This window comes from Ostrinia furnacalis, unplaced genomic scaffold (assembly GCF_004193835.3).
Source record: "Ostrinia furnacalis isolate ACB-3 unplaced genomic scaffold, ASM419383v2 OfSCF1456, whole genome shotgun sequence".
Classification (NCBI taxonomy): domain Eukaryota; kingdom Metazoa; phylum Arthropoda; class Insecta; order Lepidoptera; family Crambidae; genus Ostrinia; species Ostrinia furnacalis.
Genome location: NW_021131695.1, coordinates 366,901 through 378,960, shown reverse-complemented (window position 1 = coordinate 378,960; position 12,060 = coordinate 366,901). Strand labels below are relative to the sequence as shown.

General features: G+C 34.8%; 1 protein-coding gene across 1 annotated transcript in view; it reads right to left on the bottom strand.

The window, feature by feature from the left end:
• Window positions 1–11,296, bottom strand: part of LOC114352842 (tachykinin-like peptides receptor 86C) — a 49,822-nt gene extending 38,526 nt beyond the window's left edge. The window contains exons 1-2 of the mRNA XM_028304582.1: window positions 11,057–11,296; window positions 1,892–2,087 (exon numbers count right to left, since the gene is read on the bottom strand). Coding sequence (XP_028160383.1) covers window positions 1,892–2,087; window positions 11,057–11,146 — 286 coding nt within the window. The 5' untranslated portion in view covers window positions 11,147–11,296. The remainder of the gene's footprint in view (window positions 1–1,891; window positions 2,088–11,056) is intronic.
• Window positions 11,297–12,060: the final 764 nt, after the last annotated feature.

Genomic DNA, 12,060 nt, shown 5'->3' with positions numbered 1-12,060 from the left:
ACATTATATTGTTTTTATAACAACATTTTGAATGTATTAAATCATCCCAAACTTCCAAAATTATCTAGCATCCCGGTTAGTATTCCGCTGGTGTCACATTTTAATAATTTATAGCATACCTAGTAGGGTGGTCCTTATTCCTACGAAAAAAAAATTTTTTTCTTATATTTTGCGGGGCACCACGTAATTTGAATATATACCATATGAAAGTCTTTCATTATTTTTTTTTTAATTTTTAAAAGACATTTAGGGGTCGCTACCAAGGTTTGAATTTTAAGTAAAAACAAAATCTGTATTTGTTAGATTCGTTTATTTTTAAAGCCAAAGCCAAATTAAAATATTACAAAATTATTGTTGTTGCTATGAACTAAGATATTATGTACAATGTACATATTTGAATCAATTATTTTTTAAGATATAAGAGTTTACTTGTTAGTATCTCGACGCGTCGGTACCATGGTCGGTAACTCGGTATAGAATAGGGGTTGAGGGGAGAAGGGGACAAGAAGCGATTGTCTATTCTATCTATGCGATGTTTATTTGCACGTAAAATGTGATATAAACACTTAAATAAAACATTTATGAAACCATGATTTAAGATCTTCAAAGCTTTTGTAAATATTTTGACAGCTGGTAGCGACCTCTAAATCTTAACCAAAAAAAAAAACAAAAAAAGCTAATTTCATATTTAGAGGTATATAATCGAATGAGAAAGTGCCCCGGGGATAATTCAAAAGTCGAAAAATAAGGACCACCCTAATACCTAGGTATTTTTTCAAAAAAATGCGTATCCATTTTAGTCTGCTAATCCATTCTCTGGTTCCAATTTTCGGTATAATTTATGAATTACTCAACCAATATAGACTATAAAAGTCACTGTAACTGTAGCACGAGTAGTTAATATTCCGATGGCATTTCCTTTAACGAAATACTGGGAATAAAGGTAAATAAATCATGTGACTGACATAATAACACACCAACCTAGCACTGCAGGGTCGATAATTTGATTGCTGTGGCCTAGTTTTCGAGGAATGAGTTATTTTTATTTGGAGATACATTGTGAGTGAGCACGTGCGGTGACATAAAAAGAATACGTTCTTGATCCTAGGTTTGATTTCTAGATCATGAGCCTATAGGACAGTGACAAACGTTGTTACGATCTTTCGTTTAATACCAACTATACCCTTTCGTTTCGTGTTTGGATAAAGAAATCGATTTGGATTGACGCAAAAACCCACTAAATAATTGAAGTAAGAGTGGCGGTTCAGTCAGGGTTAATCCAGTCTGGTCCTCATCCGATACGTTAGTAATTCATTTTATTTAATTCATGGCCGACCCAGTACCTGTTTTATAACGCTGAATAAATCCCGTAACTTTTATTTCAGATAAATTATGGATCAAGAGAAAAAGCGTGGTAAACTGACTATTAAGGACTTAGTTGCCTACTGATTACGATAAACAATTTTTGTTCTTTTCCCTCTATTTCTGAATTGAGATTTTAAGCTTGAGTGTGAATAAGTTATATGAGATTTATTAGGATACTAAACATAATATTAATATGTAGTTCACGTTACGGTCTTACGTAGAAAATAAGCACGCTAAAGCTAAAAACCGGGGTTTTGTATTTTATAAAGAAAAGTATCAAAGCTATGGTATCCTAAAGAAAAGCTGAAGTTGTGAGGACATATTGTTAAGTGAGCCAGAACAAGATTCTGCATACTCGCCACTACTGAAAGTTTAAGCAACACTCTTAACTCCTGTCTCACCTAACGACTAAAAAATACACTTAGTTATCTTTAGAAGAAACGCTAAGTTACGGGCAAAAAGGTCTTTTCTTTTTGTGACAAAAGTGCCTATGTCCTTCAATCGCCTGACAAGGAGGTATACACACCTGTGACAATCCAAATGACGATCGCGTTCCCGCCAATAGCAACAGCCAACATGGCAGCAAAAAGGCACACCCAGGAGTTGTGCGCCCAAAGCGGCATGGTCATCGACGCGGGCGCAGAAGTGGGACTCTTTGGCACGAGAAGCGTGGCAGCGCTGAGGAGACTGCGGTTGAAGTCCATCTTCCATGTGTACACCACCTGGAGAGGAAACACGATAAATATCGCATCAATATTTATAACATTTGTATAATTTAAAGACTGTAAACCCTTGAAAAGGAGGCTGACAATACTGACTGAGTTTCTTGCGGTGCTTTTTCCTCAGCACTGGCCCATTTATTTTCCCGAAGCAGTGGTAGGGTTAATACTGGGACGTGTAAAAGTGATTCTTAAAGCCTACTTTCAAAAATAAATATAGGAAATTATAAATAACTTGAAAAAATCGAACTGCCTAAGGCGGGAAGTTTGAGATGCGACTCTAAACGCTAAAAATTTAATAACTATAAATATAGGATTTGATGAGTTTTAATATTGTTACTAAATAGATAACAAAACATAAAGCACTAACAGATTCAGAAATGTTTGTCTTTTTGTGGAGGGTAAGAGAATGTAACTTCTGAATTAAACCTAAGGAAATTGTTATACCTACTTGGAATTTCCTTCATTTCATAAAATATTTGTTGACACAGAAAAGCTCTAAAAGCATGTCAGTTAACATGGAAAATTGAAATTGTGTATTTATTTCTTCGTAGCAAACTCGTAGCGTAAACATCGTAGCACGTGTACAAAATGAATTCAACGATATCTGTTATCACAATTAGGTATAATATTTGTATACGTGTTAATTTTCCATGTACGTACTATACTAGGTAAATATTCCAGCTTTTATACAAAACATAATACTTATTAGTGACTAACATTGTTTTACTAATGTGTTGGTTTCGTGAACTGTTAGGTAAACCCTTCCTAGTCGTTGTTAGGAACAATAAGCAATTATTAGTGACACTATAATTAAAAATAGACGTAATAAACGGAAAGAATATGATTTAATAAGCAGGCCTATTACTACATGCTATGAAATATCTGTCCTGAGAAAAGTATTTTGTTTGTTGATAACATCAATTACTTCTACTTCTGCAAAACAATCACGTTATAAATTATAGAAGTAAGTACAGCAATTGAGCCTATAAATAAAACATGGTTAAATAACTTTGATTTATGTGTGAGATGAAATAAACTAGACGTTAATAGCTTGGGATTGTTACTATTCCCTTTACGTCGCAATTAAGTTAAATGTTACTGCCACTGCCGAAATTAATTACACTAGGTCACAAAATAACCTTTATGACACAATAAAAGTAACAAAAGTAGGTGCACTTTTCGTAATTTCTGTTTTTCATTCGCACCTGTGTGCTTACCATGAGTTTACGTTACGTGTGCTCGCTAGCGACTGCGTAAAATGACATTTAAATGTATGACATATTGTGCAGCGCCTCTGGGCGGCTACTTTCAATAAATAGAATCTTCATAGAATTTTTTAGACGTAGTACTCGCTAGCGAACACACCTAACGTAAACTCATGGTAAGCACACTAATGTTAAGTGAGATGCAGTCTAGGGTGCTACAGGCAACGTCAAATAGTTCGTGACACGGAAAGTAGCCAAAAAGTTCGCAACACGTCGTTGTTATAATATTGGAATATGTTTGTGTACACAATTTTTTGACCACTTTTGGTGTCAAGAACTATTTGACGCTGACTGTACATAAATGCCTATCACCAGAGTAAATACAAATAAGTAGGTGATCTTCATAGAAACGCACCGAGCGCGGTTTGTATGTGAGAGCGCCAATACGTATGCGGCGCGCACGCACTCATTGACAAAATTTAGCGTGGATTAGCGCTGAAGTGATTAGTGATTAGTGTTGCGCCGAATTGTACAAACCGCGCTCGGTACGTTTCTATGAAGATGACCTACTCATTTGTATTTACTCTGCTATCACTCTCGCCTTAAACATTCAATACATAAAATAGCTCTAGCCTTTATCTGTGTTTCTATAGTCTAAATTCTAGTTTAGTAATCCGATAAGCGAGTAATGTATGTACCTACCTTTTTTTCTTTCGTAGAAATGTTTAAAATGAGATTACGAGTATAATGTAAGATTATTAGGTGATGAATGCACACTTCATAGGGAAGAACCTTATTGATTGAGACCACTGTTATAAATTACATTGTAACTTTAATTATTATCACGGAGTATTTAATGTCTACCATTCAATGAAGCCGCCACTAAATCCATACAAATACTTGAGCTCTTCTTATTCGTGTTCTATAAATTAAAACCTAAAACCTGGTCTTTAAAAGTTAAGAGAAACTTTATTGGGGGAGTTCTTATTATGTTTGCTATAAAGTTTTCTTACCTTAACTACTAATAACGAGTAGGTACCTAAAGTCCACTTAAAAGGAACTTAGTGACCAATTTTAAATAATTTACTCGTACATACATTCCCTCAAATTAGTTTGCAGCAAAATTCAAATTAGAACCAAACTTTCACCTTAAAAAACAAACAAAAAATCTCAAAAGACTGCTGAGATGTTATTTGTAATACAAAAAAAAATTATTTGTAAGAAAATTGTGTTGTTAGCAGATTAGGTGCTTATTTCTAACTGCTGTGATAATAAACACTGGGTTTATGCCGCCCCTTTGTAAATTAGTCTTAAGGTTTCTCGAGCTTATAAAAATGAAAGACAAATAATTTATCTTTTCTTTCTCATTTAAACATTCTCTGACACTAAAGGTCATTTGGCAGCCCTCTTTTTAATATGGGTCTATAACAACCATTCTTCCAGTCGTATGAAATAATTCATGTTCAGACCTGTGGCACGTCTAGCATCTATATAGGTACCTAGTTGTAATAGGCGCGATTTTACTACCAAATGCTTGTACGTAAAAGGGACCTTTCCCAACATTTCCTGATAAACAGTATCTAATGGGTATATTCCCGGTTCAAATCCTTAATCAACCCGTAATTTTGGCAGGAATTCAAAGGTCAAAAGGAATTTATCTTTAGCAAACTCAACGACACCTTTGTACGAGTAAACTGACGCATTCAGTAGACTCTAATAGGTTAGGTAGGCTTTGATCTGGGAAATCAAGCAGTCGTTTGCAAATAAATCCCAACACCAAACAGAATAAAACAACTACTTCAATAGATTGCAGGCGGAGGTACAAATGCGAGCTTCGGGTATTGAACTTTAGAATCGACTTGCAATCAATAAATTCTATACATTTCTTTATGCTACTATTGAAAGTTTCTAGTTTCTGAATCATAATCGACCAAATTGTTCTAGAATACACTTTATATGCTAGAACAAATTGGTCGATTTAAAATTATACATTGGGTTTGGTTTACCACAGTACAAAGGTAATTAGTCTGTAGCAGAATAAGGAACTTCAATTAACTCCAAAATTCAGAAGTCTTATTATGAACCTCAAAAAATATAGACCTACAAAAAATGTCAGTTTCTCACATGTAGCAGAGAAAATTATGTAGGCAAGTGAATTGTGAAGAGATCGTATCCCAATAGACTGATTAAATATACGAGAGAAAATTTTCATCAATTTTATACGCCAACATTACTATGCATAAAGCCTTCCCCAAGTCTGAACTCTTGGTGACCCTTCAGCAAAGTCTAGCCAATTAGCAGTCACCACTTCTAAGGGCGACTACTCTAGGCCGTTAGCCTGCCGATTGCCACTTCAGCCATTTTTCAGCTCCGTATCAATTTCCTCGTGGAAATGAGACTTGAATTTTTCTTTTATCTGTAGTGTAATAAACTGTTGAGAGAGACAGTCTGAAACTGAACTCTGGCTTAAATTTTCATTTAGTATGGAAATGTCATTTTAATCTAGTATTCATTCTAGGTGTAAGTTTTTATCATATGGGAGTAAATGCTTACAAAAAATATTATATTACAATTTTTACAATTCAACGAATTGAGGACCTATCGTCGTTTAAGTAAGTCACTATGATCACATGAGTTATGATTGAACTGGTCATATTAATATCACTTACTCAGGTTAACTCCTCAACAAGAGATAAACATGTGAATCCTAAAAGCAAGTAGGTAATTCATTTACGTCGTACAAAACACCTGTCTTCTGAAAAACAACTAACTGCGTAATATTCCATTTACATCTTACAAACTTCACCGGAGTTTATTTTCGCGACACTGATGGACTCTAACAAATTCTAGTCAATTTACTTTGGATTTCGTGACGTCATTACGTTAGGACTTGTCAATTTTATTGCACAACCCACATCCCAATAATGTGTAGGGTTCTTAACAACTTTATTGGGATGTTTCTATTTTGAGAAGAGGCAAAAAGTTCGTGTTTTCGTACGGGGTAATCTCATGGGTCAGATTGTGGAATATTTTTACAGATATAAACCTGTTTTATAGCTCCCTAGTCATCTATATTTTTACATTTGAAATGCTTCATAGTTTTTTATCCAAACTACTAAGGGTGGATTCGACCAAACAAGAGTAAATATTAATCTCAGAATAAATCGTCAGTTATTCGACATTTTGACATATTTCCCATACTAAGGCTGGGTTGCACCATCTTACTTTAACTTTGACAAACGTCAAAAATCTGTCAAACTACATACAAAAAGCACCGGTTATCGTCATAGTTTCCGTTAAAGTTAGGTAGTGCAACTCAACCTAAAACTGTCAATGTGCAAGTATACCATGAGCTATTCTCGGATAAAAGTTTGGTCGAATCGGGCCTAAAAGAGAGTAAGTTAATGTAATAAATAAGATGTAGATTTATGTACCATCCTAGACTGCATCTCATTTAATGCCAGGTGCGATTGCAGTCAAATACCTGCCTTGTTATGCATAAAAAATGAATACGGATGTAGAGTCCTTTTCATTTATTGGGGTAAACGTAATTGCAAAGCACACAAAACTAAAAATTGCGAATTGCGAAACTTAACAAGTTGGAATGGTACAATTCAGCTTGGTAGCTAGTTTCATAACAAAGTTAATTATCCAGGTCGGATACTACATGACAGAAGTTGCTTAACAAACCTTTAGGGTCCCACAGGCAATCTGTGGCATAACAAGGCCGGTAACAGCTTATTATGTAAGCTATTGCAGCTTACGCTGAGGGCACTTTTAGTCATTAGTACGTCGTTAGCGACGATCTTGCGATTATCCTCTTTTTAAAGGTCAGTTGACTTAACCTTTTTTTTTATATGTGACAGGAGGCAAACGAGCATAAGGATCACCTGATGGTAAGTGATTACCGTCGCCCATAGACACCCGCAGTCCCAGGGGCGTTACAGGTGCGTTGCCGGCCTTTAAGGTGAAGATACGATCTCTTCTTGAAAGCTTGCCTACCTTTGAAAAACTTGTTTTTATGTATCTATGGGCTATAGCTGAAAATCGGTGGTTTGCTTTTTTAAGTAAACCAATTACTGAGCTGATTCCGTTTTGCGTTGCTGCGACACTTATTATTAAGTGTGGTTTATTTTATACATAACAAGGCAGGTATTTAACCGCAATCTCGCTTGGTTTTAAGTAAAATGCAGTCTAGGATGGTTTACAATCTGCCCTGAAAGTGCCTATTAACACGTTGAGTGCGAAACCAGGTCTATAGACCTTGTGTACGTCTCGCTTACCGTGCGGCTAAGAAAATTATAGTCTTCCTTGTCGTGCGAAAGGCATAACTTCAATTGGGTCCGGTGTAGGAAAGTGATGAATATATATCTATGATGTATTCTTAAAATAGAATCCAATGATGTACCTACCTTAATACCAGGTTTTTAGACCTGGTACCGCACGGAAGTAATAAAATGTCTTCACAATGCGAAACCAGGTCGAAGCACCTTGTACCCTGCGCACCTGGTACCGCACCCCACGCTAGCTTCGTGCAGCCAGTGTTGCCTCGCATTCGTAAGAAACGCACATGTCGACATGGCGTCAAGAGAAACAAACAAAATCAAAACTGCAAATTGATTATAATTTAATTTGCTACACGATTTATTGCTAATTTAAATAATGTTTTTCGTGACAAACATTTGAAGTTGTAACTAAATGTTATTAAATAATATGTTTTCTTTAAATATAGCTTATTTAAGTATTTATGCACGTATGTCTTATTTGTAAAATATTTAGACTAAATTATTAAAACATCTTTGTTTGTTACTTTTTTAAATTTTTATTAAAACTTAATTTAAACTATCGATATTTGTATTTCACATCCCTAGAATACCCACCAGACTTCCCTAATTCAGTGCGGCACAGGGTGCATAAGCCTTGTATTTTGAATATAGCTATAATTTTTATACTAAACAAGTTATTCACGAACGCCTTCAGGTGTATGTCAATATCTATTAACATGAAGCCAAAAATAAAATTAATATATCTTAAATATTACAAGGTCTTTAAGCCTTGTGCCGCCACAATGTAAGTTTTAATACCAGGTTTACTGACCTTGTACGGAAGGAATGGAAAGTATTAGAAAGTTACTGCCGCAGCAAAGGTGTTAACTCTCGTTTTGAAAGGCCCGGATTAAAGTGTTCGGGAAATACAGCAGCAAGCAGCGAATACCAGTCCCTAGCTGTTCGCATGTACAATTACAAGCGTGTACAACTTACTCAATGTAACTTATCTAATCCAAGAATAAAAATAGTAAGTTTCAAGTAATCTTTGAAAACAAGTGTCGTTATTGTTGTCAATTTGTTCAACATCTGTCTTGATGATACAAATGTATTTCTTTTTCTGGTACAGCCAAGCTATTTTAGGGCACAAAACAACAAAACAAACAATATGTGCTTACATCAATAACCTAAAAGAAAAACATGTCATCAAACGGAATTCGATTCCCGTCACGTGCACATAACTCATGAGACGACGAAAGTATTACCATTAAGTACTGGATCCATCACAGGACCCAACAGTCCAAAACAAATAAGGGCATTGACACGACCTTTGCTGATAGCCGAGTATGAAAGGTCAGACCATTTTGTAGGAATTGCTTACTCTGCAACTTGACCCACAAACAATGGTGTTAAATATTATTCAGTGATGTTTATTTTTACTTTACTCTACTGAAGTTCTACTCGGTCTTATAGTTAATACCGCAGTTTATTGTAAAAAAAAAGTTAGTTTTCACATTATTTATTGTGAAAAAGAACATTTATTTTTTGTCTTCGCCAAATTTTACATCACATCGTTTATTCGTTTCAGAAACTCCCAAGGATTTTTACAACCCGCATCCAGTTGCTTCAGCGACCTTTACGAGATCGTAAATATTTAAAAAATCTGAAACTGTCTCATATTTTGGCAAAAATTCAAACCATCCTTGTTTCTGTCAAATTAAATAAGTATTTTCTGGCTTTTACATTTTTACTCTGTCTCTAATATCTGAAAGTGGTGGTTCAAGAAAAAGTTCTTCTATCTCATAAGCGGTACTATTACTTAGTGATCCTTTAAGCGGAACAGTAAAAAATTCACAGGAAAACTGTATAAAATTTACAGTAGAACATTACATTTTCTCGTAACGGGGCCGCGTTTCAGCTTAATAATAATATCGTAATGGACCATATTGGGAAAACTGCGATAATTCTCACAATAAAACTTTTGAAAAATATAACTAACTAACAACACAAAATGTCAGGTGATGCAAAAATTTATAACCAAAGAACTTTAATCATAGCTACTTTTTTTTAAATTCAGCAGTCATTATTATAATTATATTTTCGTAAGAATATGTCATAGAAAAATAATAAAAGACTTGCGAAAGGATAATTTTCTACGCCGTAATACTCGCATTAGCAATAAAAAGCTTTCAAATCCAGAATGAGGCTTATATTGCATTTAAAATGAGACTTATTCCACCGTATAATTTACAAAAGCCATAAAAGCTAACAATAATATTACAGTCTTTGATGCCACTGTAGGTAAATACAGGGTGCGTGATGCGAGGCATAACTTCTCGTAGGTATAATAAAATAAGTCCTTTACTGATGCCATTCCTTTAATATTATAATCCAAGTTTCAGTTGTAATAACACAGCGTGCCAGCAAAAGTATATTTAAATATTCAGATGATATAGTTCGGTTTTATTATAGGTAATCGCTTTTTTTCTACGTAGAACTGACTAGATTAAATAATGTTTATGTATGAAATTACCATAAAATAATAACGATGGAAGCCTATATTTCTATATAGGTTATGGTGTTCCTCAATAAAGTCTGACATAAATCATGTTATCTATCCTTTTATTATTAAGTACATGTATTTGTACAGTTTTTATAAAAAATAAGGAGTTTTAGGGACATGTTAACAAAAACGATAATGGTGAACCCAAATCACTACCCTGAATTCAATATCAGTACCCTTTTCCCGGAAATCAAATCCGCGCGTTTTTATTCATTTCTGTTAAGTATTCACTTCTCGATGTTGCTTATATTTTGATGTTTTCACTATTCTGAGTACATAATAATAGTGTGACTAATTTTGTTGCTGCAAAATAGCAATTAGTACAACTGCATAAATTGTCATCTAGTTTATCTCCGTATAGGTAGGAATAACACTTTTCAATCTTGATCTATAAACTACATGGTTGAGACTGTTAAAAGTCGTAAAAACCTAGTCATCCCAGACTGCATATCACTTAACACCGTAAGATTAAGATTGCATAGTCTCCCTTTACTTCGCGGTTGAAGACTCGCAAGGAAAACGCGTCAGCAATACCTTTACAGAATAAGGGAACAGTCATTGAACTCTATCCATAAGTGTGCCATATATAAATAAACCGTAATTTGAAATATATGTTACTTTAATCACTACTGATGGTTTTCGTGGCTGCCGTTAATAATGAAGGTAATATGTGATGTCGATTCCTCACGATTACTTGAATTTGTCGCTGATATAATTTATGTACGAAATAGAACTAATTATGTATTATAAATAAACAATATTGAGTTAATTGGCCAAATTATAGCGACATCTGTGTCATGTAAGTTGATCTTTCCGTTACAAACTGAATTTCATGCGAAGCTATCAATAATAAATCACTGTACACGACTGTCCTTTGTCCAGCAGTGGACGTCATTTGGCTGAAACGAACGAACGAACGAACACGACTGTACTCACCTCAACGTCATTAGAGTTCGACGGGTTCTTGAAATTTTGCGACGCGTAGAACTTCTCTCGCTCCAGCGTGATGTTATGCATGATATCCATTTTGCGCGCGACTGTGCGCTCCCATAATGACGAGTCCAACTCAATCCCAGCAGTCAGTTCCCAACCCCATTTCTGTGTGTAATGTTTTTAACGCAATAACTTTACGCCGTGGGTTTGACACTTGGAAGATGAGGGCGTTCATTTAGTATTAATGAGATGCCAACTCGTGAATTCTCGCCTAATCTGAAACAATAAGAAGTGCTTTAAGGGATTTGGCTCGCTTTTAACCTGTAAATGCTTCAGTAATTTTTGTTACCGTAAAGTTAAGCATGGGGTACGGAAGTGTCTTTGTAGACCTTTTTAATACTTGGATTAATGGTTTTGTTATTCTTGAAATAAATAACTGTAACTATAGTAACTACTTGAACTTTTATCTAACAATATGATTCGTTCAAGTTTACCTATTAATTCAAACTTATTTCGGGAACTTTTAATTCTTTGGACATTTTTTACACTGCGCCTCTAGTCTCAAACATTGCATTGCATGTTTTTTGTCTTAGTTTGTCAATTTTAATCTGGCTAGACCCCGCTACAGGTTGAGAATTACGATATCGCCTTTTCACTTAAGAAATAATGGGGAGGAACCAATATGATCAAGTAGGCAGATATAAAACAGATGACGGTACAGATTTAAGATAGGATATCTGACAGTAATCGACTTTATTGTAGGCCACACTTGACAATTACAAGAAATATGTTACAATAAGTTTAAGCCCAATTTCAGCGATCTTATCCATTCTGGTCTTGAAGAGTTGGCATCTTCAGTATTGGGATATAATTTGAATTGATTATGCTAAGCTTATCATTTTATTTGTAACCGTTCTAAATTTTATCTACCAATGCCCATGCCCATGTTTACTGATGGTAACTACCCTAGTAACTTCAAAATAAATTATCTTCTCCCGCGACTCTAT